At 34.7% G+C, this 27690-nt stretch overlaps 1 protein-coding gene across 2 annotated transcripts in view; it reads left to right on the top strand.

Annotated features, from left to right (window-relative positions):
• The window catches only part of LOC150091823 (cysteine protease ATG4B-like), a 73345-nt gene that overhangs the window by 10137 nt on the left and 35518 nt on the right, over positions 1-27690 (top strand). The window contains exons 2-7 of one of the 2 annotated variants that reach the window (XM_090385834.1): positions 5266-5364; positions 7385-7456; positions 8154-8252; positions 10325-10423; positions 18936-19008; positions 25255-25334. In XM_090385834.1, coding sequence (XP_090241960.1) covers positions 5266-5364; positions 7385-7456; positions 8154-8252; positions 10325-10423; positions 18936-19008; positions 25255-25334 — 522 coding nt within the window. Of the gene's footprint in view, positions 1-5265; positions 5365-7384; positions 7457-8095; positions 8253-10324; positions 10424-18935; positions 19009-25254; positions 25335-27690 lie in introns of those variants that run through there. The other variant, XM_090385840.1, reaches the window with a different exon arrangement.

Here is a 27690-nt window from a genome sequence, read left to right as displayed (position 1 = left end):
CAGTAGTGTCCTTGACAACCCTGCCAACCTTCGTATCGTCTGCAAACTTGGACATTAAGCCTGATATACCATCATCAATATCATTTATAAATACAGAAAACAATAAAGGCCCCAATACTGAACCCTGAGGGACTCCACTAATAACATTAGTCCACGATGAGCAGTGTCCATTGATTACCACTCTCTGTCTTCTCCCCCTCAACCACCCCTTTATCCATAGCAGCAACTTGCCTCCAATGCCACACTGCTCCAATTTGTGCAGCAGTCTTCCATGTGCAACAGTATCAAAAGCCTTTCTAAGATCCAAGTATATAATATCAAAGTTATTCCCTGCACCCAGTTCTTTTGTGACTGCATCATAGTACCAATCAAATTGGTCAGGCAAGACTTGTCTTTAACAAAACCATGCTGTGTCCGAGCTATAACTGAAGTCTTGTCTAGATGATCCTGCAGTGCTTCTTTAACCAGTGCCTCCATTAATTTTCCTGGAACAGAAGTTAAACTCACAGGTCTATAATTGCATGTGTCAGCCTTTGATCCTCCTTTGTGAATTGGGGTCACATTTGCACATCTCCATTCTATGAATACCGCCCCTGAGTCCAAGGAAGCTCTCATAATTATGATTAAGGGTTTGGTTACTTCCTTTGCTGCCTCCTTTAATATAACTGGATAGATCCCATCCACCCCAGGTGCCTTTCTTGTGTTTATCTTTAACAATTTCTCCTCTACTTAACTCTCAGTTATTACAAGATTATCTAGCTTACTGCCAGAGTTGAATACACCTCTGGCATTCCCCTCGCTGAATAACTCCTCGTGTGTGAATGTTGATGCAAAATATTCATTTAGTTTGTTAGCTACCTGAGCAGGATCATCAACATCAATATCAAGTGGACCAATCTGATTCATCCCCTTCCTTCTAGAGTTTACATAAGTAAAGAACTCTTTGCTGTTTTTCTTTGCATCCCTTGCCAAAGATTTCTCGTAATCTGCCTTCGCCTGCCTAACTTCCTTTGTAACTTGGTTACAGATCAACTTATATCTATCATAGGCTTCTGTGTCACTTGTTAATTTATATGTATCCCATTCATTTTTCTTCTCTGCCATATGTCTCATTAGTTCATCTGACGTCCATTTAGGCCTAAACCTTGAATAAAATTTCTTAGTTGGTATGTAAAGCCTAGTAGCTTCCAAGATAAGTTCTTTGAATGCTTCCCATTTTGAATTTGCTCTTGGTAACATCATCAGTTGGTCCCACTGTATAGAATTTAAATACTGTCTCAGACCATCGTAGTCACCTTTACGAAAGCAGTAACCCTTCTCTTTACCCTTGATGGTAGTTACCTCTTTGAGTAAATCCCACTTCAGCACACTGTGATCACTGCCATCTAGTGATCCTCTAACTGGAGATTCTTAATGCATGAAGAATCACTACAAATCAAGAGTATTACTCCCTCTAGTTGCCTTCCGAACATGCTGATGTAGAAAACAATCATCCAATAAATCCACAAAAGCCTTGCTAGTGTGTGAGTGACCAACCCACAAATTCCAGTCAATATCTGGGAAATTAAAATCCCCCATTATAAGACTCTCTGATTTACTGGCCCATTCTATTTCCCTGTTCAGTTTCTTATTATACTCATCAGAGTCATTAGGCCTATAGCACACTCCTTCTCTCAATTTTGATCTCCCAATGCTTATGTCACACCAAACTGACTCGACACTGCACTGTCCAGTGATGACGACTGGCTTCACTTCCTTGGATTTTATGTGTTTCTTAACTAATAGCATAACCCTTCCTCTCTTCCTATCCTCTCTGTATATGTTGTACTCCCCAAATTCCAATTCTGCATTCCTTATATCTGTGTGACACCACGTCTCTGATATCCCAACAATATCTGCCTTTGATGCTTTGAGCAATACCTCAAATTCATCAAATTTATTTACCAAACTCCTACCATTGGTGTACACGCAAGTATACATGCACCTGTTCTTTTTCTTAGCTACCCTAACACAACCCATATGTTTACTTCTACCGCAATGACTCCCAGCAATCTCTGAAATATCCTGCATCTTGTTTTCCAGGCTTCTGCTCATTTCAATTGAAGCAGTGCAAGAATCACTTTCACCTCTGCCAGTGGCTACTGTTAATCTATTAGTCCTTGTATCCCCCCCCCCCTAAGCTAGCAGTTTTCTGACCCACCTCACACTGCCTCGATAGCATCAGCAAATATTCTTGCACCTTTTCTATTTAAGTGTATCCCATCTCTGTAGAAGCAGTCCCTTCTGTTAACAAGTACAAAATTCTGCTTTCCAGGCTGAAAAAAATTCTATCCCTTGAGCCTTTCCCAATCTTTCAAGGGCCGAATTGATCGACAAGGCTCTCATCATATACTCCCTCCTATCGTGTCTGGGCAGAATTGCAGACACTTTCAAATTCAACCCTAATTCACCGCTTTTTTTCATCAGTGACCTGTACTTGTTAAGTAATTCCGCCGGTCTCCTACTCTTAATATCATTAGTGCCAACGTGTACAACTATATCACCTTTTGTGCCCTTAAAAGATGATATCCACTCTACAACGTCATCAACCTTTGCCTCTGGCAGACATACTCCGGTCCTGTTCCACCTATCCTTTTTACAAAGCATGTTCCCCATTTCCCTGACAATAGTCACCAACAACTACTAGTTCCTGTGGGACAGCGCATTCTGCCATGGGGGTTGCTGCTGTGTTGCGTGATTACCAAGTGCAAGCTCTGGCATTGATGTGGGCAGCTGTGAGCTTGATTGGCCCCTCACTTTAGATCCTTCGAGGGCATCCACCCTGCCCTTCAAGCTCTCATATAGGCCCATAACAACGCTGAGTTTTCGCCTGATTTCATTACACTCCTTGCATCGCGCACTCACAAAGACGTCCCGTACCTTATTGCTCCACAAACATGCAAGCAGTGGATTTTAAAAGGCTGTGATTCAAAGGGCAGCTGCCCCCCTCAATTCTCCTCTGAGCCACAGCACTCTCATTAGCTTGAGCCTTTTGCTTTGCTGCTCTGGTCAGAGTCATGATTTCGATTTAATTTCAATAAAATTTCAATTTCAGTACAAAATTATAACCCTAAACTTGTATCCCAACGCTATATATATATATATATATATATATTTCAGTATCAAATATCCATGAGTTCCGTTTATATAACTTCCGTATCAAGTTACGTATTAATTAATTATGTTATGTTTGTATTCTAAGTCGTTATATGTATTTAGTTAAAAGTACAATTTAATTGACAACGAAGTTTAACAAATTTAATAGATTTTGCTGATTAATTGACAATATTATATTATATACTATACTATACTAACGCTATCTAGTTCGGGATATAACGTTGTATCGTATAACAATGGCGCAAATTACGAACGGTAAATCTACGGACACTTAAGTATTAATTAACTTTCAAATCTCGCTGTCTCAATTCAGAATAAACTAACGATCCTGACTAGGTCTATAAGATAATTAAAGAAAATAATTTAATGTATCAATTGGTCAATAAAGCGGCTAAATGTGGCTAAAAAACTTCTCGTTCAGCGAAGCTGCAACTTGTAACACGTGGATATGATACCCTTACCGATACTTTTATGCAATTACAAGGCCGAGTAAAGAATAAATACGCCAGATTAATCAGAAAATCACAAAATAATGCTATACTACTAAATTTAAATCAAAAGTTTTAGAAAAACAATAATTTCAAATCATTAAATAAGAAAATCCACTTAGCGGCTTGCACAAGTATTGATCCCAATTTATGAGCCTTCCATAGGTGTATGGAGGAGGGTTAAATTTAAACTAAAAATTATTTCTATTGGAATAAAGAGGATATAGTAACAAATATACACTATACAAGTAATGGCAATTTGAGATCCTTCCTGACGTCTGACATGAAGCAACAACATTTTTGGTATATCGACTATTTAGGCCATAGCATGCCAGTTTCAATGGTAATTTCGTTAAGGGCTTTACAATAATTTTTTTGGCCGTAGAATCCTTTAAAAATCTGAATCATCTGTGAAATTATTCTAATACTCTATCTCAAGTATTAGCAAACATTAGTAATAAATTAAAAGCAGTTATACATAAGAAAAGTTAAATAAAAAATATGCTTTAAAAAATTAATGGAACATCTACATAATGCTGGGTTTCCTTTGTGGAACCATATGGTTTTTTTAGAAAACCACGGCCCTATACAGTTCTAAATCTTGGCTATTTCTTAATTCATATTGAAATATTGTTAATGTATCTTAAAACCATTATCAAAGTCTTCTTAAAAACAGTAACAAATATAATATAGATTGTAAATTCATCCCCCCCCCAACTGAAAATGTGATGGAACCCAGTTTGAAAACCTAGGTCGTAGTTTTTCAGTGTATCATGTCTGCATGAGTGTGTGCTCACAAGCCAATTTGCATGTTAGGTAGGCTAAAAATCCTGGAATAACTCTTGGGAACCAACCTTTCTACTCTGCCTAAGGTTGGCAAACTACAGCCATGATTGAAACTCCTTTAAAAATTCCTTTAATTTTCAGTGGAATTTGTATAAAATATGAGTCATAAGTAGACAATGTCTCATATTTGTATAAAATATGAGTCATTGTATAAAAGATGAAACCACTACTTATGACTCATATTTTATAGTGGAAGTGATAATTCTGTTATTGAGGAAGTGATAACTAACAGTTAATAGCAGACAACAAATGACATAATCCAATTTAAGAAAGACTGACCATTTTCAGAGCAGCCACCAATTAAAGAGTAATGTGAACATTCCCATGTTCCTTTGTACTGTTAGGATATTTATCATCTTGTAATGTTGCATGACAGATCTCAAATATGTATTTGCCATTTCCTGTATTTGTTATATTTATTATATTCTCTTCATTTCATTTAACGTATCAATAGCTCTGTTATTTATATTAAACCATTGTATAAATGCAGCAAGTGTTCATTAAAATTGATGTCTGCTTTATATATATAACTTTTTATATTTATAATGCAGGCATATTTCGAATAATAATATGAAAAACTATCTCATGTTCTAATTTTATCTTATGCAGTTTCAAATGAAAGTTTATTTTTGGGGTAGGAACTTAACAAAATGTAAAAAAGTAATTACCATTTCCGTAACTTTATATATAATATTGAAAGCATGGTTATTTAGAATAAGTGATGTAATTGAAATATATTTCTGTACTAATGACATTTAAAATGAATTCTGTTTAGCATGCATTACCTTTGAATCTGGACCATTTGGATATGCCTCTTTACTTCAGTCAGAAGAACCAGTGTGGATTAATGGAAAAAAGTATGATGTCTTAAAAAGTAAGTAAATATTTATTCCCTACATTGACATCCATTTCATTTTTTTTTTTTTTTTTTTGTGCTGTTTCTAGCTCTTAGTGTTTTTCATTTGGGTGCAAAAATCAACGTTAGTTCCAAATATTAAACATTATAGATTATTTTTCTTCTCTCTAGATCATAGAGAGGAGAAAAAATATGCTTTTTCTACTTATGTTTTTAATAAATATAGGAATTCTTGTATTTTTAATTGTTTTCCTGGAAGAACCAAACTCTTATTTGCTCTTTGATCTCAGGAGAACTTTTCAAGAAGTTAGGAATGACTGCATCAGACATTCCCAACCAATTCAACACAATGTAGACAGTCACAATTCCTTGAAACTGTGTGAATATACTGATCTTAAGCCAGTATATTTTTAAGTCATGCAAAAAGAAAAAGCTACAAAAACCTCAGTTGTATTTTACTTTATTTTTCCAGTTTGAAGGCTAGAAAGAGTCTTCAACAATGGAATCCCTGTTTGTTTTTTTATGGTATGTTCTACTTCAATACTGTTGGTGCTAAATTTCCTACCAGCTGAGGATATGACTGGCACCAGCAGATACCAATTTTTGTTTTCAATTTTCATTTCCAGTGTGAAAATCTCAGCTTGGAAAGTTGGATTGACTCTCCAAGCTGAACTTAGTACATTTTGCACTTTGTATATATGAGTTTGTGGGACCGATAAACATAAATTACAGACCTAGTACACCAATGTATTATGACTATGGTGTAGCAGAAAATCATAGGGCCTTGCACAACTGATGGAGGGACTCCCTCATAAGAATAAAAATGAGCACCCTCCTGTTTTTCGTGTGAGGTCCTTTTAAGAATAAAGAATGAATCTTTCTAGATATAGCTTCTGTGCAATGTGTAGAAATAAGGCATTGTTATTCCTTTTCTGCAACATGGATATGCCCCCTGTATAGTGTAGCTCACTAAACACAGTACTGTTGAATTACCACATTCTCCTTGCCTGTCAGGCCTCTGTGATGTTTTTATTTTCCTTAAAATTAAACATTTATGAGGCCACCTTCAGCAAACAAGTGTTTATTGGTGCATCTCAATATGCTCTCCCTGCTATCCTCCCAGAACACTTCCAGAACTGCTTATTATACCAACTGTATAATATAATAGCAATTATACAAACAGTGGCAAAAGTACATTATTGTTCAAAAAGATTACTTTTAGATTGTCTGTGTCTATGTTTAGCTATGTTTAATATGTGAGTTGGTGAACTTTTTTTCATTCTACTACATATTTATTTTTAATTTAGTTTCTTTGAAGCAATAAGGGTTTAAGTATTAATTAGTCACTGTTATGTGTAATTAGAATTTTTCCCCTTTGTATTAATTAAGAGCATTGTCTGTAATAAATTTACTTATGATTGGATGGTATCCATGAAATACTCTTGTTTCAGTCTTTTCCTGTTGAAATTATCAGAATTATTCAAACAGAAGTCTACTGTTAAAGAATTCAGCAGAATTCAGTATTGTTTAGTAGCATATTATTTTAATTGTAGTGGTTACTCCCTACTGTAAAACACTGGAAGTTTATACAACAGATATTTGATGGCCTCACACTGCCTATGGACTGCCAATTTAACATGCCTGACTTAGAACTACTGTTTGTTTAAGTTTGGTTTTGCACACAGTTAATTAAAATGCCTAAAATTTTGTATTAATCTTAAAACTCCAATGAAATTTTTTAATGTGATTGGTGGATGAAATAAATTGTTTTTTAATAGTTTTAGTTTTTGAATATAGTGTTGTTTATATATGTTAAAATTCATAATTTTTTTGGGTTATGTGATTAAAATTGGTAGAATACTTTAAGCTGTTAATGTATAAATTTAAATTTCTAATGGAAGCTTAGCATTAGCCATATTCTCGAAAAACTGCGTCATTGTAGTAGTATCACTCAGTTATATCATATAGTTGGCACTTATGTGCTCAAGCTGGATTTAATAGTATATAGATAAACAAATTAGTCTTTCTTTTTTCCCAGGTGTAGATGATTTGATACTTGATGTCAGAAGCAAGCTATGGTTTACTTATCGAAGAAATTTTTTACCTATAGGTAAGTAAGGTAACTTTTACAGATTGTGCACAGCAATGCTGCTTTTATAATGAAGTATTGAAATGCACTCGCTTATTTATTTTTAAAATGATAAAAATAAATTTGACTTATTATGTAGTCTAAAACAGTGATATTCATCAGGAGAACAGAACTACTTGGAGCAGTATAAAATTTTGAATGGGCTACGCATACCTTGTAAAAATATATTCATGTAGAATCATTGAGCAAAAATTAAGTTACAGTTATTATTTATTAATAAAATATAAAATTTTCTTTTTTTATAAGACCATTCTTAATACAAAGCTACAGTCAATGTGATAATTAGAATCATGCGATAATATACAAATATGACATTTTACCTTTATTTTGATATTGATGAATGAAATGATTCAAACCAGGTTTACAACTTTGATTATCATGCCTGCTGCTGTTACTGTTCTGAGCAGGCTGAGAACTGCATAAAAAGAGCTTGTAGGCTGCATAGTGGATACCACTTGCCTAAAAGAACATTTTAAGTGGATTACCATTTGATACACATTAAAAAAGCTACCATAACTGTCCAAAATTTTATATTCAATTTCCATGATAATTACAGAGTAATTAGTATGATAAACCATACTAATGCAGCATTTCTACTAGATCTATAGGTTTATGTAGAGTCAGGATTGGATCTGCTGAAGTTCATATACCTTTGCAGGTGGAACAGGTCCAAGTTCGGACCAAGGCTGGGGCTGTATGTTGCGATGTGGCCAAATGGTAATGGGACAGGCTCTCATCATGCTGCATCTAGGCCGAGGTTAGTTGATACTAAAAAATTAATGTGATTAAAAATTAAAAGTTTTTAAAATTTTTATTTTATATATTTAAAATTTATTTGAAAGATTTTTAAAAATTTAGTATCAACTTTAATTAAATTTGGTACTAAAAATTAATTTTAAATAACTATTTAAAATGAGTTATTTCAAACCTGTTTCTAAGAAAACTTTGTTGCCTTTTTAAAAAAGTGTGATAGTGTTGCTGCTAACTTAATTTAGCAAGATGCAGTGTCTTGATTTTTCAAAGATTGTATATAGATTAAAGGTGTTTAAGGCAAGCTACAGTTAATAATACAATTTAGCTACAACATTAAATTGGCTGTTCATGTTACTCTTTAAAAAACTTGTAATCTTGAAATTTTATAGTTGGAGACTATAATTTCCCAATGAATTGGTCATTCTCCATAGCTTTAAGCAACTTTTTCTCCCCTGCTATTTTTTATAGTAATGTCCCTGCAACTCATTGTAATTGATATTGAGGCACAGTACTCTACTCGTGACAATAAAATTATTCGTTGTGAGTCTTCTATGAATAATGCGCATTATAGCCTTAGTTGCTAATGCGCCAATAAAATCCAAACCAAAACCAAATCTATGAGTAACCAGAAGTATTATAATCCTGTTATTGTGTTTTCTTGTAAAATGTTTGGATATCATCTTTAGTTTCCATCTTACCTGCTTTGACTGTGCATGTGTAGGCACACTCTCTCTCTCTCTCTCTCCCTCTGGAACCTTGATTTTTAAACCGTCTTATTATGAGCACCTTGCTTTTATAATATTTGCATCTTCTTCCCCTGTCTATTTGACAATTGGTTATATAGATAGTTTGAATGACATTGACCTAAACTTCACAGTAATGAGTATAAAATAAACAGCATGCTCTTCATTTCTGTGCTTTGACAGATATTTGGGGTTGAGGTGCAGTGTTTCTTTCTAGCTTTCCTTGCCAGTGGACAATCCATTAAGTTCTGTCATTTCATACAGCTTGCATACCTCTCTGGTCAAAGGGGTGTGCAAGAGATCTGATTGCAGGCAGATTAGTTACTACCTTGCTGCTTAAGCGGGAGAGTTTCATTAAAATTGAAGAGACCCAGTTTTGACACTCTTTGCAAAGCTTTTTATAGTAAGTGACCCTGAAACTCCTAATTGATATTGAGGCACAACACTCATGACAGTAAAATTATTCATTATGATTCTTCTATGAGCAGCTATAAGTATTATAACTCTATTACAGTGTTCTTGATAGATGTTTGGATATCATCTAGTTCAACAACTAGATGATATCGAAACATCTAACTAATGAAAACAGTAAGTAATGTATATTGTTGAAACACAAAAATAAATTAAGAATGGCAGTTTGATAATCAAACAATATTTAGTAATTACAGTAATATTATAATATCTATGCTGTATTAGTTGAAACTGCTGTTTTTAATTTGTTTAATTGGCCTATTCATCATAAAAGGTGATGTTTGGCTATTAGGATATATGAAAGTTGCAGTTATTGTAGTATTTAGCAGTTTCCATTTTTAGCTATTATTCTATTACTGGTTGTAGAAATATATAAAATTTTTGCAAAGTAATAAATTACTCCAGTTATGGCAAGATTTTTCTTTAATAAGCATTTCAACATTTACATTTAGCATCATTGGTTTATGTTCTGTTGTACATGGATTTCTTTATATAAAATCTAACAGGTTTATGATAGCTCATCTTCTAGATGAAAGCAGTTAAGTATCTGTTAAGTTCATTGTTTCATTGTTTTTTTAGCTAGTTAATGTTCATAAAATTTTAAAGACTTGTGCCCTTTTTTTTCTTCCCCCTTTTTTGGCTGAGGCTGTATAAGCTTGTTTCTTTGCATCATTTTGTCAATACTAATACATTCTAAATTGCTGTTATTGTGATACTGTTTAGCTATGTGCTTCACTTGTTTACAATATCACATATATAAAAATTACTGTATTATTTTAGTTTAACTATTAGTTATTTATATTAGATTCACTCATACTGTTTGTATGCTTATTTAGATACTTTTTTTTTTCCTCTCTTCTAGACTGGCTGTGGACTCCAAAGTGCTCAGACCCAGTATATTTAAAGATTTTAAGGATGTTTGAAGATAAAAAAGACTGTCCGTATTCCATCCATCTGATCGGTAAGTTACAATAAATTATTCATAATCATAAGCATTTAAACTTCTTTCTATAAATAATTTTTTGAAATAATTTAAGGTACAGACAGTTCTTGCTTTACAAGTTCCGGGTTTACGAGTTTTTTTACCCAAGTATCAAGTATCAACAAAATCGAAAATATGAACATTAATTGCAAAAAATGAATGTTAAACATTCATAAATACCGTATTCCAAACCACGTGCATGGCTATACAATACAGTGTACCCTGCTTTACGATATTAATCAGTTCCAGAGATGTGAACCCAATAACACATTGTTTTTTGGTAATTCGTTTCAAGATCTCGGAAGTTGAAATTTTTGCTGTATGACTAAGCTATTTATCTCTCTAAAATGTCATTTTTAAGCTCACGACCTTAAGGCCATTCTTATATGGCCTTAAGGTCGTGAGTGTGACCTTAAGGCCATATTTATAAGGCCATGTTTTCTGTATTTATAAATGATAATGATGGTATATCAAGCTTAATGTCCAAATTTGCAGACGATATGAAGGTTGGCAGAGTTGTTAATGGCACTAATGACAGTACCTCGCTCAACAGGATCTAGAAAAAGTTGAGTAGATGGGCTGAGAGGTGGCAAATGAAGTTTAACATTGACAAATGTAAAGTACTACATATGGGAAGCAGTAATCCCAGAGTAACGTATCAACTCTGTGGTACCACACGGACAGTGGTAGAGAATTAAAAGGACCTATGGGTAATTGTGCAGGCAGATATGAAGTCTTTTGAGCAGTGCAGATGGTCTGCAAGAGTAGCTCATGGTGTCTTGTCAATGATATACAGTAATTTTTCTAGCAGGGATAAGGAGGTGATTATCCCCTAGTATAAGGCAATGGTCAGGCCACACCTTGAGTACTGTATACAGGTGTGGAGGCCTCATTTTAAGAAGGATGTAGAGCTGTTGGAACGAGTACAGAGAAGGGCAACAAGATTAGTGAATGGTGTAAAGGGTTGCTCTTACGAAGAAAGGCTTAATTTTTGCAAATTACAGTGTCTGGAGACTAGGCACCAGCGAGGTGATCTGATTGAGGTGTATAAAGCCTTGAATGGTTTGAGCATGCTCAATGCTGATGGGATTCTTCCTCTTTCTGAGAATAATCACCTGAGAGGGCACGTTCAAATTGAGGAAAGACAGTTGTAGGATAGATGTGTGGAAGTTTGCCTTTAGCCAGCGGGTGGTTGATTGCTAGAACAAACTTCCATCTGTCGTAGAAGTTGATAGCTTAAATAGATTCAAGGCAGAACTTGACAAACATTTGGGGCGAGTGGATGGGTGAAATAAGGGGTTTTTTTTTTTTTTTTTTTGGCTGATGCTATATAAGCTTGCTTTCTTTCATCATGTGCCTTTGCTAATGCTAAGACCAACATCTAAACTGATGCCCAACAGTGACATAGGGACCTGGGATGCCTCAGTATTCTGGCCAGTCAGCACCTGAGTAGATGGAAATAAAGCCCAAAGAACATTCATTAAATATTTATATTATAGGAACACTATCATGTACCTTATTCAAGACTATGTGGAGCCATACAGGGTTTCAAGTTTAGCTCCTATCCTTCAATACTTTCTCAACAAATTAATACATTGAAAGAAAATTGAGCCACGCTGAGAAAATACAGATACTATGTTTATTAACGCTCAAAAATAGTTAAAGTAGTAAAATAAATATATATAAAACATCAATAGCTTTCAGGCATAAGTTGCCCTACCTCAGTTTGAACCGTTAATACAAAATTAAAGAATACATAGCCGGTATGGTGGTCATGTGAGATGAACCGTGCAACACAGGTGCAGACAACAATTAGCAGCTGGAAGTAGAGGTGTATGGTTGGTTATAACTGCAAAGCTCGTGTTTGCTGTGTGCACCAACGTCCATCATTCAGAAGGATGGCTGCCTCAGTGATGGCACGGATGCAACCTCCTCTGTTCCAGTTAAAGGAATCACGACAACATGAGATGTGTAGTGATTCTAACCAAACGCATGGACGGTAGTGATAAGATTGGTCAATAATTGTAATGTTGTGTTGTGGGTTGATATTGTGCTGGGTAGACCTTCTGGGAGTACTTATAGTCTAGCCAGCACGACATTGACCAATCTCGTCACTACCGTCAGTGTGTTTGGTTAGAATCACTACACATCTCATGTTGTCTTGATTCCTTTAACTGGAACAGAGGAGGTTGCATCCATACCATCACTGAGGCAGCCATCCTTCTAAATGGTGGACGTTGGTGCACACAGCAAACCCGAGCTTTGCAGTTATAACCAACCACAGACCTCTACTTACAGCTGCTAACTGTTGTCTGCACTTGTGTTGTGCGGTTCACCTTGCGTGACCACCATACCGGCTATGTATTCTTTAATTTTGTATTAAAGTTTCAAACTGAGGAAGGGAAACTTATGTCTGAAAGCTATTGATGTTTTATATATATTTATTTTACTACTTTAACCATTTATACATGTTTAATGAACTGTGCACAGCCAAGCCTCGCATAACGCCAGTTCGATTAACGTGTTTTTCAGTTACTGCTATTTGAAAAAAATTATACCACTTTTCACTTTACACAATGCAAATTTCCAGTTAACACGATCTTTTTTTATGTAATAATTGAAAATGATTTTAATCGGACGCTAAGCTTACCGCGCGTCGGACAGGCAATAAACAAGCATTTGCCCGCTGCCCGCCTCAGTGTGTTCCAATGGAAGAAGACATGTTATCTTCCGCTAATAAAGTCACTTGCAGACTTGAATTTAAACATTAGAATTTTTAAATGAGCCAGATGAAAATGTTACTGCAAAGGAGATAACAGTAAAAGAACTAGATGAAATATTTCGTATCGCAGAGAATCGCAAACAAAAGGTTTGAGGTTCTCTGTGATATTTATTTCCCCAGGGCCTAGAGAAGATTGTTGTTGGCTATCAGAAATTGATTGATGAAAAAAAGAAAGCCAACACTGTTCAAATATTTCCGTAATAAATAGTTTTTCATTGTGAATTTTATGCAAGAGGTTCCAAAACTTTCTCAGTTCACGCCGCCCTTAGTGTCTCAGTAATTTTTTCACGGCACCCCTAGGTCAAAAGAAATACCTAACAGTTCCGTTTATTAAGTAGTTAGGTCCAAACAACTTAATAAGTAATGTTGAAACTGTGAACTACCTTGAGTTAGTATTTTGCATGGTGTCTGACAAATGTTAAGTATCGCTGTATTTCCCTCAAATTTTAAATATTCCTTGGCGCACGGTTTGGGAATCACTGTTTTATGCAATAAACATTTAATTCTGTAATTATTTTCATTATCTTTTACATGGTATACAGTTAAAAAGTTATTTAAAAGGTATTTTTAAAATTCTTTATGGACATTCCTGAAGGTCGAGGATCAATTATAATTTTTCCTGTTGATTATTATATTCAATTAACGTGTTTCCATTTTGCGTGATGAGCTCACGGGATGAATTAATCATGCTAATCGAGGCCAGTCTGTATCTGTATTTTCTCAGCGTGGCTCAATTTTCTTTCAGTATGAATCCTGAGAGCAGAGGCTTCTTTTATTTTGTAAATTAATACATGTTTCAATAGATTATCCCTACATTGTTCAAATCTTTCATCTTCAGTACTCTGTATACTTGATATCGTTTAGTCTTTGGCCTGACATTTCTTGAACCAGTTACAGTCGAAACAGACTGTTTTCTTGCCCAATGTGGGAGGTGAATTGTGTGACACTTGACTGACTTTAGGCAAAATGCTGCACATATAGTTAATGCTTAAAATGATTATACTTCAGACTTCTATTGTTTCTCATGTTTCACAAAATACTCAAAAGTTTTCTGCATGTCAAAAACTGTCTATTATTGCTATTCTGTTCTGTATTTATATTATGTACAGTGTCTCACATAAATTGCAGCATATGTTATGTTCTGTGTACATAGATTGACCTGTTTCTCAGGATTACTGTTCTATGGGCTAAATATTTCTGTTCGCCGCCATATGTGTAGGGGTAAACTAAAAAGTAAATGCAGTTTGTGTGTAAAACAACCCATGTTAGAACATGCACTCCCAAGGTCATCGCACTACACTGTCAGACAAGTCTATATGTATATCACAGTTGCCTTTGCTTGTTCTGTTGCATACAGATCAAGATGTAATCACATTGGTCAAATTGCACTGTTAGTGAACAAATGCTGTAATTATATTTTTGTGGTCAGAAGGGATCAAATCCATTCAGATTCATAGAAAATTGTTGGCACAATATAGAGAAACATGTATTAGTCAAAGGAAAGTATATGAATGGGTGGAAAGGTTTCATCAGCATTGTTTACTGTTGAAGTTGTCAAATGACCTGAACAGTCTTTGTCTATTACACTCCTTCTGACACTTCTGAACCTTTCCACTCATTTGTATACCTCTCGTTGATTAATGCACTTTTCTCTATATTTTGCTGATATTCTGTGAATATAGGAGGGTTTGACTCCTGACTGCAAAAGTCTGATCACAGTATGTTGTTTACTAATAGTGCACATTAGAAAATGGAGCCAATGTAATTACAGCTTGACTAACACAGGCCGAGTGCAGACAACTAGTGACATACACATGTAGATTTGTCTAAAATCACAGGAGGCATGATGACCTTAAGAGTGTTCTGATATGGGTTAGTTTTGCACATAAATTCTTTACTCTGATTTACTCTCATATGAGAATACTTTATATTATTGTTCTTGTTTCTTTTTTTAAATTCAATCTATATATATATCTGTTAGTAATCCTGGGTATAACTCCATGCACAAGTAAATGGTGGGTGACCACCCAGGTGTGAACCAATGTAAATAGGGGTTGAGGTGTGACACCCACACCACATGGAGGAATGCCACCCCTCTATGTTACCAGGCAGTACTAGGTGGTAGATGACTCTCATCGGCCGGTGCAATACCACCACTTTGCTTATTGGAGGCTTGAAGTGGTGGAACCCATGTTTAGTCTCTAGAGCTAAGTTCCGGTCAACCCTTCCCTACCTCTTCCATCATGCAGTATGATTGATGCCTTTTGAGGTTATGATGAACATCGTGGCGAGATCCAATATTCCTTACATTTCGAGGGTACAGCTCTAAAACGGTGTTCGCAGGCTGGCCGCTAGTTAGTACACCGGACCGAACCTATTGTTAACTCTCTAGGAGGCTTCCGGATCAGCTAGTGTATAATCTTGCTACCTCTACTCTGCCAGATAGTGACTGGAGGCAGTGCGAATAGTGTGTATGTGGGGAGCATTGTCGAGGCCACATTATGTCAGGGATCTGGGTATATTCTTCCATGTGTAAGCCATATCCAAAAATTTCATTACTTCATACAGCATGTCCCACCCACTTTTTTCTTACTATTGAATACACCAGGAATTGTCAAACTAATAGAGCAAGCTTATCTGCGAAAAGATCTAAACCTTCCAAGCACTTCCTAATTCATTTCACAAATATACGTTGTCTCAATTCTAATCTCAATGATGTCCATTTCCACTTGCAGTCTGCCAAACCCCATGTACTTTTTCTGACAGAATCTCAGTTATCGGTTGATTCAACTACTGCTCATCTCAGATGCCCAAATTATTCGCTGTATGATTCCTTTCGCCTCAAAGGTGGTACTTGTGCATATGTCCGTTTTGATATTCCCTGTCAGAGACTTGGCAATTTGGAATCTCCTCTCTTTGATCTTCTCTGGCTTAAAATCTCTCTACCTCATAGTGTCAAATTTATCTGTTGTCTCTACCGTTCTCCCAACTCCACTAATCACTTTGAGCTCTTTGACTTCCTCTCTTTGCAACTTGACTTTCTCCAGTCCAACTTTCCTAACAGTGAGGTAATTTTCCTTGGTGATTTTAATGTTCACAACTCCAGCTGGCTTTCGTTTTCTAGTCACACTGACCCAGCTGGTCGAGATGCTGAGGCTTTTGCAATTACTAATGACCTTGCACAGATTGTTCATTTACCTACAAGAATACTGGACAATCCTAATCAAACAGCCAACATGCTTGATCTTTTTCTTACAAACAACCCTTCTAAGTACACGTTAAAAAGTGAGAGGTCCTTTAGGCACTTCAGATCACAACTTGATGATTGTCTCTTCTCCAATGGAGCCTTTATCTCATGGCTATTCCCAACCTCATGTTGTTTGGCATTTCACGAATGCAAAATGGGATGACCTGTGAGATTTCTTTTCCTTGGTCGGATTACTGTTTCAAAACTTCTGATGTCACCGTTTGCTCAGATTGTGTCAGTGAAATTATTCTTGCAGGAATAGAATCCTTTATCCCATGCTCCACTTTAAAATCTCGTCCTTTATCTAAACCTTGGTTTTCCAATAAATGTGCTAAAGCTGTTCAAGAGAAGAACGTTGCATATCGTAATTGGTTTGTTTCTAATTCTGCAGTTTCATTTTCTGCCTACACCAAAGCTCGCAACAATTGTAAAGCAGTTATTACTCAGTCCAAACTAGATTTTGAACAGACTAAGAGTAGAAAACTTGCTTCTTGCCCTAATGGTAGCTAAGCATTCTGGTCTCTTGCCAAAGCTATTGGCCGTAACTTTTGCACATCTCTGCTCCCACCTCTGTCCAAACCAGATGGTTCTGTTGTCACTTCAGCCAAGGATAAAGCTGACCTGCTAGCATTCCATTTTTCTTCCAACTCGCATATTAATGATCTTGGTAAAACACTTCCCACCATTTCCAAAATGCTCCATTCAATGCCTGCTGTGGTCTTCCATCAAAAGGATGTCAGAAGGATTTTGACGAATCTTGATGCTAAGAAAGCTCCAGGTCCTGATGGTATTTCTCCACTTGTTCTCAAAACCTGTGCTCCTAAACTTACTCCTGTTCTTTGCCGCCTTTTTTCACTTTCTTATTCCAAAGGTGTTTTTCCTTCTGCTTGGAAATTTGCTCAAATCCAGCCAGTTCCTAAAAAGGGTGACAAATCCCTCCCATCTAATTGCAATTACTTCTACTCTTTCTAAAGTAATGGAGAAATCAATTAATCGCCAACTCTTAAACTACCTAGAAACCTTCCGTCTGATCAACGATCGCCAGTATGGATTCCGTCAGTGTCAATCCACTGGTGATATTCTGGCTTATGTTACCCATTTATGGACTAATTCAATGGAAAGGTTAAACACAAGTAGTTGCTCTTGACATCTCAGAGGCTTTCGATCATGTTTGGCATAAAGGTCTTCTAAACAAGCTTCCATCTTATGGTTTGCCAACTGTTTTTTGTAATTGATTATCCAGTTTTCTCTCTGATCGCTCACTGAGGGTGATGGTAGATGGCTCTGTCTTCTAACTTCTCCACTAATGCCGGTGTCCCCCAAGGTTCAGTTCTTTCCCCCACTCTTTTCCTCTTGTATATTAATGACCCTCTTCCATTGACTGGAAATCCTATCCATAGTTTTGCCGATGACAGCACATTGCATTCCACTTTCCATTTTGAGAAACCTTGCCCTGCTCAATCAGCTTCAACTTCTCGAAAATCTGCTACCAATTCCTTAAATTCCGATCTTCGCGTAATTTTCCAGTGGGGCAAAGACAACTTAGTTGATTTCAACCCTTCTAAAACTCAGTCTTGTCTTATATCTCACAAAAGGATTCTTTTGCTCCTATGCTTATCTTTAGTGACACTCCGATTTCTAGGCAAAATGGCATATCTCTTTTGGGGATTACCCTGACTTCTAATCTCTCTTGGCACAAGCACATTACAAATATTGCTTCCTCTGCATCTAAAATACTTGGTTTTCCCTTTCGCTCTCAGCGTTACTTTTCTTCAAAACAGCTGCTCACTCTGTATAAATCGCAAATCCGCCCTGCCATGGAATATTGTTCCCACATCTGGGGTGGTACCCCCAAAATCTCTCTCAGGCTTCTTGATTCCATTCAGAAGAGGGCAGTTAGGTTAATTAACGATTCATCTCTAACAGTCTCTACACTCACTGTCTCATAGACGTACTGCTGCATGCCTCTTCTACAGATACTTCCATGGGCACTGTTCTTCTGAATTGGCTTCTATAATTCCTGCTCTCTCTTTCAAAACAGTCTGAACACGTGCCGCCACCAGCCAATATCCATTTACTGTCCGACTTCAAACTCACAGAACCAACTTTTCATTTCCCTCGTTTATTCATTTAACTGCTGTTTTCTAGAACAACCTTCCTTCATACGTATTTCCTGAAAATTAGTCTACGGAAGTTCAAGTCCAATGTCAACAAATATCTTCTTTAGTCTTCTCAACCTCCAACCCAAGCACGGTACTAAGTACTATAGGTTCCAGTACCTCTCGTGTTTGTGGTTTACATAAAAAAAAAAAAATATATATATATATATATATATATATGTATAGAGAGAGAGAGAGTTGGGGGAATAATTAAATAGCCATCTAGTTGTTATTGATTCATACAAAATGTATAATGATTCCCGTCCAGATTTATGAATTTCTGTTAATTATCTTTAACTTTAGCACAAATGGGAGAATCACACGGAAAGAAAGTAGGAGAATGGTTTGGACCAAATACTGTAGCTCATGTATTAAAGTAAGTTATTTACTTTTTTAATTAAAGTTTTTTTAATTTAATCCTTTTCTGAGTATGCATGTAAATTTACGTTTCTAAGGTTCTGTCAACACAGTAATAAAAAAAAAAAAAATTGCCTGCATGCGTGCAGATCCTCTTAATCCTACAGAGACATAATTTATCAACTGTGTTTTACAACTAATAATAGCCTTTTTTTTTCTTTTTTTTTTTTTTACATGTAGAATAATTTTGAAAATAGCATAGGAGGGTGTGGCTCATTTAAGACATTTCAAAACAATGTGGGCTTACACTAGCTGAAATTAAAGAAATTCTCTAGAATTCAGATCCAAGGTGATGAAGCTGAATCAAATAATATATACATAAATGTATAAGATATTAATTACTAGAAGACGAAAATTAAGTGATGATAAATTTTATTTTTTTATAAAATTACAAATGATAGTCCCATTTCCCTCATTTTTATTTGAGGGAATATTGTAATTTTAATTTATTGTAATAATTTTAATCAATTCAGTTTATTTTATTTTAATTTAGTGATCCCAATATATTGTTGTAGGATTTACTTAAGGATTTAAATATCATCAAGGGTAAGGGTTTTGCTTTTGTAAAAGTGACTACAGTGGTCTCAGATAGTTTTTAAATTCTATATAGTGGGACCAACTGATGATTATTACCTTCAGCCAATTCTAAATGGGAAGCATTCAAGGAATTAATCATGGAAGCTACTAGGCTTTTCATACCAAATAAGAAATACTGTTCAAGGTTTAGCCCTAAACAGATGAACTAATGAGACTCGTGGCAGACAAGAAAAAATGCATGGGATGCATATACATTATCAGGCAACTCAGAAGCCTAGCCTAGTCCAGATATAAATTAGGCTGTAATCAAGTCACAAAGGAGGTTACACAAATGAAGGCAGATTACGAGAAATCTTTGGTGAAGGATGTAAAGAAAAATAGCAAAGACGTGTTTACTTATGTAACCACTAGAAGGAAAGTGATGAATCAGATTAGTCCACTTGACATCGATGGTTCAACTGTTGATGATCCTATTCAGGGTGCTAACAAACTGAATCAGTATTTTGCATCTACATTCACACATGAGGAATTCTTTAGTGAAGTGGAGCCCAGAAGTTTATCAGATTCTTAAGAGGGAGCTAAATGTTTTCTTAATAATTGAGAGGAAAGTGGAAGAAAAATTGTTGAAGTTAAACATAAGAAAGGCACCTGGAGTGGATGGGATCAGTCCAATTATAATAAGGAGGCAGCAAAGGAAGTAAGCAAACCCTTGGCCATAATTATGAGAGCAATCTTGGATTCAGGGTAGGCCTCTGCAGACTGGAGATGCGTGAATGTATCCCCAATTCACAAAGGGGATTAAAGGGTGCAAGTAATTACAGCTATTAGTTTAGTTTCAATTCCGAGGAAAATAATGGAGTCACTTGTTAAAGAAATAATGCAGGATCATCTACACAAGACTTCAGTTATACTTCAGACACAGCATAGGTTTGTTAAGAGGAAATCTTGTCTGACCAATTTTATTTAATACTTCAATGTGGTCACAAAGGAACTGGATGCAAAAAAAAAATTATTTTTATATCATATATACTTGGATTTCAGGAAAGCTTTTGATACTGTTGCACATAAAAGACTGCTGTACAAATTGGAGCAGTGTGGCATTAAGGGCAAGTTGCTGCTATGGACAAAGGGATGGTTGGGTTGTAGAAGAGAGAGTATGGTAATCGATGGACACTCTTTGTGGACCAATGTTATTCCTCCAGGGTTTGGTTTTGGGCTCATTGTTGTTTTCTGTATTTATTAATGATATTGATGAAAGCAGATCAGGCTTAATGTCCATGTTTGTAGATGCTACAAAGGTTGGCAGAGTGGTTAGGCACCTCCATAGCCAGGTGGGCAGCAGCAGCAGTGCGTAGCACATGCTTCTTGATTAGACTGGGATTTGAGCCCATGACCACCAAATACGGAGGATGCGGAAAGGTCAGGGAATGAGCACCGCATATCCTCAGAACAATATGGCCTTAGTTGCTAATGCTCCTAAAAATCAAATAACAAACAAACAAACAAACAACAAGCAGGGTGGTTAATGACAGGAATGATGGTATGCTACTGCAACAGGATCTAGAAAAGTTGGGGTGTTACATCTGGATGGCCACAATGCCTTCAAAATGATCTGCCTCCAAAAATTCCCTCATATCTGTTGTTCTAGTTGTATGAAAAGTAGTGCCATCTTACTGAATCTAGCACTCTTTTCAACAAGGTCCTCTAAGGTGTAAGTTCATAATTATGAACTGGTAGATAGTTAGTGGTTTCTTCAAAAAATAATGCTCCTACAATCAGTGATATGATCTAGTGCACCAAATGCCACTCATCTGTATATGTCCGGGATAGAGCTTTAGATGTTGGCTTAACTGTCTTAATTACAGAAGTGGAGATTGTCTTGTCTTAATGCCATTTAAAGTTACATTTATCAATGCACTTCTATGATTGCCACATTTTTTTAGTAAATTTCATTTGTCAGTACACTTCTGTGATGGTCATTTTTTTTTTTTTTTTTTTTATGTTGCACGACCTCTTGAAATTTTTTAATCATTTCCACAATGATTTTCTTTACAGAGGCATCATCAGAAAATTTTTCTCTATAAGCACAGAGATAGGTAGCATGTGAATTGTAGTGAAGTGGCTACTGATAAATATTCATTTTTGCTGTAAAATACAGCATTGCTAAATCCTGCCATGCATCATGAATTCAAACATGACTGACCTTGTCAGGCAACACAAGGTGAAGTAAATGATGTTGCAGCTAGTGAGAGAACCAATTGTGGCACACAAATTCCACAGTTATCCTGATTTTGGATACTTTGGCCTGTACACAACTAAATGCAGTAAACTATTTAAAATCTGGCACTTTTGAGGATTTAGGAGGTGCTGGATTTTAGAGATATATACTTAGTGGTTGAGCAGTTTTAGAGGAGCACATTTCTATAAATAGTAAGCATAAACAACTGAACATGTTTACATCTGTAAACGTGTTTAATAACTATCCTGTTCTTTCGTCTATTTTTGCAGCCAGCAGGATTTAAACTGTATGAATAATGCAATGGTTGTAATTCTCACAACAGAAAAAAACTTACCTTTGTAATGAGTTGCCTGCTATTGCACTACTTTCAACAGATAACTTTAGTTATATTACAGCTTTGAAAACTGATTTCTTATACCACATGGCAGCCCACATCAAACAGCTTCTTTACAATTGTTTTGCTTTCATGTGATCTGTCTACAAACCACCTACTATCTAATGAGAGACCAGTTAGTCCTGAAACAGGCTGTCATAGCAGTCTCATCATTTTAAACAAATGACCAGTTAATTTTTTGTAGAGGACATCTATTTGAAAGTAGTGCAATATCTGGGCAATTCATTTCAAAGGCAAGTTTGTCCTGCTATGAAAATTAAGACCAGTGCATTATCTATGCAGTTTAAATCCTGCTGACTACAAAAACAGAATAAAAGACAAGATAGTCCTGCAAGCATCTTTATAAAGAAAGAAATTGCATTTTTTTTGCATGGATTTGTGAAGGCAAATTGATCATTGAAACAAGTGTAATTGTTTTCTCAATATTTTCAGAGTAAAATGTTGATTTGTTTTGTAAAATGCGCTGGATTTTATGGAGTTTACTGTATTAAAAAAGTTTTTCATTTGGTTATGGATCACCCTGTATGTAATAAATGCTTGTCAAGTAATTCATTATAATAATAATAATGCATTACTGGAAAAGCATTTATTACATACCTAGTGTTATGGTCTGTCACTGTCATAAAACTTTAAACAATTTGCAGAGTTTTGTCAGGTGTTGCACTTTTTTTTGTTCACTGCTGTATTAATTATTACACATATATCTAAGAATTTGGTAAAACCTTGTTATTTTATAGTACTCACCCAAGGTAAATGTCATAAAATAGCAAGATTTTTCCAAATTTTTAAATACAGTCAATTCCGGTTATTTGGGACACATTGGGACTAGTGCATTTTGGCCCGATTAAGCAGCTGCCCCGATTATCCGAAGTTTCACATAAAAAAAGTTAAACATACAATGGACCCCCACTTTACAACTGGTTCACTGTACAATCAAATCATGTTACAATGGAGTCACCATAGTAAAGTACCATTCACTATACGATGTGTAGTAAGCGCTGGTCATTGTGATCACGTTTGTGAATTGAATTTTAATTCTATTAAACAACGATTCTAATTAGCGAAAAAAGTAGGAATATTATCCATAGGCTATAAAAGTAAAGATATATCAAGCACAAATTTACCTTTTATTACCTTACCAATTAAAAAAATTAAATGATACATGAAAATCGGAAGAATATACATGATAATTGGAATAATTAATACATACTGTAATATGTACATACTAACTAGTTGACATTTCTGTTCACTGACATTTGTGGGTGGGGGTTAAAATTTAAAACAGTAAAAAAGATAAGCAATCAATAACAAAGAACATGGCACACACAAATTGCAAGTAACACGATAGGCGCAAGTGAGAACAGAGTAACAAGTTACGAAGCTTTAAAAATAGGAATGAAGAGAAGATTCTGAAAATTAATTTTTTTATATAATTGAAGATTCCATGGAAGTGTAAACACATTTCACCGTAATAACCCACAGAATTCCAGCTGTCGGTATTATCAAAAATTCAATAAGATCGAGTTTGCTATCCATTTATGATAGATTGCACAAACAGAAAAGCCCAATAAACAGATGACTGCTAATTGTTTTATGGTTGTGACCTCCAGAAATCCGACCGAACCATGTGATACGGTCGGAGACAATCGTAGAGTAATCTCCAGTTCTGTGGTCTCCTGTCCCAATTAAATGGCATGTTGTCCCAATTAAGCGAAGTAAACCCTGGCTATTTCTTGATTGGGTTCTGTTTTTTAAGATTTGCCCCAAATAAACAGAATCCACTGTATTTGATTGCCTGTATTGACACTAGAGATTATAACTATTATTCAGTTTTGAAATTATTATACATATTAATATAATTAATTTTTACTTCATTACCATAATCTATAAATATAAAATATTTTAAAATTGTTTTTAAAAAATTAAATATTTTATTGTATAATAGAGATGTGTGGAGCAATAAGCTATTCATATGACCTATTTTAAATATGTAATATTTAATGTGGTTGATTAGCAAATAATGATCATTTCAAGTAAAATTGTTGGAACTGTTAATAACTGGGTTGGAAAGAGCTGGTAGTACTTTCATCAGGTATTCAAAAGTGTTATCACTTCTCACTAGCAACTGGCTATATGATGCATTTATATTGCTATAAATTGCAGTATTACAAACATGGTGTTTAATATGTGTTCATTGTGTAATATAACCTTAAAACAACTATTTAAAACAATGTGAAATGATTTTTTTTATGCAATTTTGAATGCCATAAAGCGTCAAACTTATCACCTGGAAGCCTGCAAAAAGGTCTCAGAGAGACTGGGCACATGAATATTATAAATTGTGTATTCACTGTTTTATTCTACTGACCAAAGATTGTGTGCCAGAAGTTAGCATGAAATTGGAAATGGGTCCACCCAATTTACTGCAGAATCTTGCACAAAAAACTTGTATGTCTTATCCAATATGTTGGAGGGTTGTGAAAAGGTTTCACATTTTCTTACATGAGTCTTGTAATGCATCAACTTTTGCCACTACATCACTTAAAATGTGCTAATTTCTGCAAATGGTTATTGAAAAACAGAGGATGACTCAGATTTTGGATGATAAAATCTGACCACAACATTTTGCATGTGTTATTTGATTCCTGTACACAATGAATCATCACATCTGATTCCATGATGCTGTGCATTCCCTGTTTCACATCAATTCACATTGTAGAGATTACATAATAACAATCTACATTTGTGTCTTTATATGGATCAAGACAAATGCCCACCATACTTGCCACTTTGGTTGTATATTTTAATGATGCTTTCATTCAACGCCATCTTGTGATCTATGTTGGCACTCCTATCACACCTTAAACTCTTCTGTTTCTGCTCACAACATTATTTCCTTGGTCACTGTCATCATCACACAGATTAAAATAAGATGATCAGTTGATTACTCTATTTTTTATAAGTTGGGAATACTGTTATTACATATCTGCTGAACTGAAAGAATTTGTTGATATATTCTTTTTGCTGTTTTATAGGCGACTTGCTCCTTATGATAGGTGGAGTTCCCTTGTAGTGCATGTGGCAATGGACAGTGCTGTCATCATAAACGAAATAAGTAAATACTTTGTTCTTAAATGTATAAAAATATTTTAGACAGAAACTCTTGTTTTCATTTACAAATTATAAGTATCAGTAATAATAAAAATTATAATTAAATAAAATACATAAATTTTTAAATTAAAATACATAGGCATAATGTATTATGCTTAGATATATTATTTTAGCAATGATTATGTTACTATTCACCAGAAAAAATAAATTAAAAAAATAAAAGAAATCAATAAATTGATGTTGTATTATAAAACAATGTATAGTTGTTTCTTTATGAAAAAAAATACTGAATTAACATTGAAATTTATTTTAATAGTGCTATCAGTATTACTACCAATAAAAAAAAAAAAAAAAAAAAAAACTTAAATCAGAAATTAACTTGTGGCAGTATTATGGGCTTCTAAAAGTTAGGTAGTAAATTGTTTTTGTAAAAGACAACTATTAAAAATATGAAAATGATATTTTATTTTTTAAGTGTGCATAGTAGTGCTGACCATGGAAAAAGTAAATTTGAAATTATTTGACTACACCCTATGCATTTAAAAATTTTGGAATAATTTTTGACTTTATATGACTGGCAACTTTGGTAATTAAAGTAATGTCACTATGGATGAGTCAGTGGTATTTCTTCACTGTTGGTAGTTGATGCTGATGTGTCATTTGATAGAATATCACCTTCCTTGTGGGAGGAGGAATTTTTTCAGATTTGCTTAGAAATCTACAAAAGCATAAAGTACAATAATAATAAAAAAAACTGACTACAAATAAACAATGTATTGCATGACTATGTAAACAAGTGAATATCATTTTCACTTGGCTTGCAGATTATACCAATCTTTCTCAACAGAAATGCGTAATAAATGAAATTAATTCCTGAAGACAGAAGTCCCAACTCTGTGCCTACAAGTGCAGTGGCACCCATGTTTTCTAAGTCACCCACTTGTTTCTGAAAAAATAAAAATAAATCTATCACATGCTGACTGGTTCTTTACATTATTTATTTTCATTTGAATAATAAAAAAGTAAAAAATTATAAAACTGTTAATATAGCAGTATATGCATTATACAATAGATGCATTATGAATGATGTAATTAAAGGAATTATATCATTCTAAATTAAATATTTAAATTAAAAGACTTTTTTCCCCTTTGGCATTTGCTAACTTTTCAGAAAATGTCAGCATAGTCTGCCAGTGTAAAAAAGATTTTTAACTGCTACATGGAAGGTGTCCACAATCAAAGCTGATATAAACAAAAATGTATAATGTGAACATATAATATAGTACTTCCTGAGGTGATTTTAGTAGCAGTGCTATGTAGCTGCTAAGTATGACCTCTCTGATTGAGAGTTAATCCTTTCCATTTAACAGTAAATGCTGTAATTATATTACAGACTAGTTTCAGACTATTACAGACTTGAACTCAACTTAATATTTAAATATCAGAGTTGGTTATGACAGAAAAGAGTTAGGTTACTTAAGGTAAGTACTAAAGTTACTAAGGCCATATATTTATGTTATGTCTGAAAGAACACACGACATGCATTCTTATAAGTTTAACATATGTATATGGAAGGAAGGAAGAAAAACTCCACACCTCTGGTGGGGGAAAGGGGGGAAGGTTCACTTGGGAGCTGTAGCTAGCCAATTTTCAGTGAAAAATCCCTTGATCTATGATAAGAAATAAATTTCAGAACTAAAATGTTATGACATTTTTAATATAACATTTAAAAATTAAAGAATAAAATAAATGCCATAAAAATGAAAACCCACCAAGAAATAAAATTACTTGAATATTCAGAGCTTTTGGAAAAGTTATATCAAATCAGTGAGTGAAATTTCATTGACTGTGGTTTTTTAACAATATTTGTAATTTATATTTGTGTTTGTTTGCAATGGTAATCCTAGAGTAACATACCACTCAGGTACTACCAAACATGAAATTGATTTGGAAGTAACTATGCAATATAATATGAAGTTTTCTGAACAGTGTAATGTAAAAGAAATGCATCCCTAGTTTTAATGCTGTTAAATTTTATGCATTATAAGATATCATTGATTTCTTACGCAAAATTAAAAATAGTGATAAATTGTCCAATATAAATACATTAAGCTTTGCTTAGTAAAATTAAGTTATTCTTAAAACTGTTATTTTAGCATAAGTAACATCGTAAGGAATTAGTGTTGTACTTACGTTTATTAGTGAGATGTGATTATTCTGTTTCTTGTGAAAGTTTTGTGCTGCTATTATAGCGCATGTTTGTATAAAAAATAATAATAATCTCTCAACATTGTAAAATGTTGAGAGATTATTATTGGTGCCAATAATGCCTAAAATGAGGGGAAAAACGTGATTACTAC

This window comes from Mastigoproctus giganteus, chromosome 1, assembly GCF_048544385.1.
Source record: "Mastigoproctus giganteus isolate SK-2022 chromosome 1, ASM4854438v1, whole genome shotgun sequence".
In the NCBI taxonomy this organism is placed as follows: domain Eukaryota; kingdom Metazoa; phylum Arthropoda; class Arachnida; order Uropygi; family Thelyphonidae; genus Mastigoproctus; species Mastigoproctus giganteus.
The sequence above is the reverse complement of the archived record's forward strand: the minus strand, read 5'-3'. Positions and strand labels throughout refer to the sequence as shown.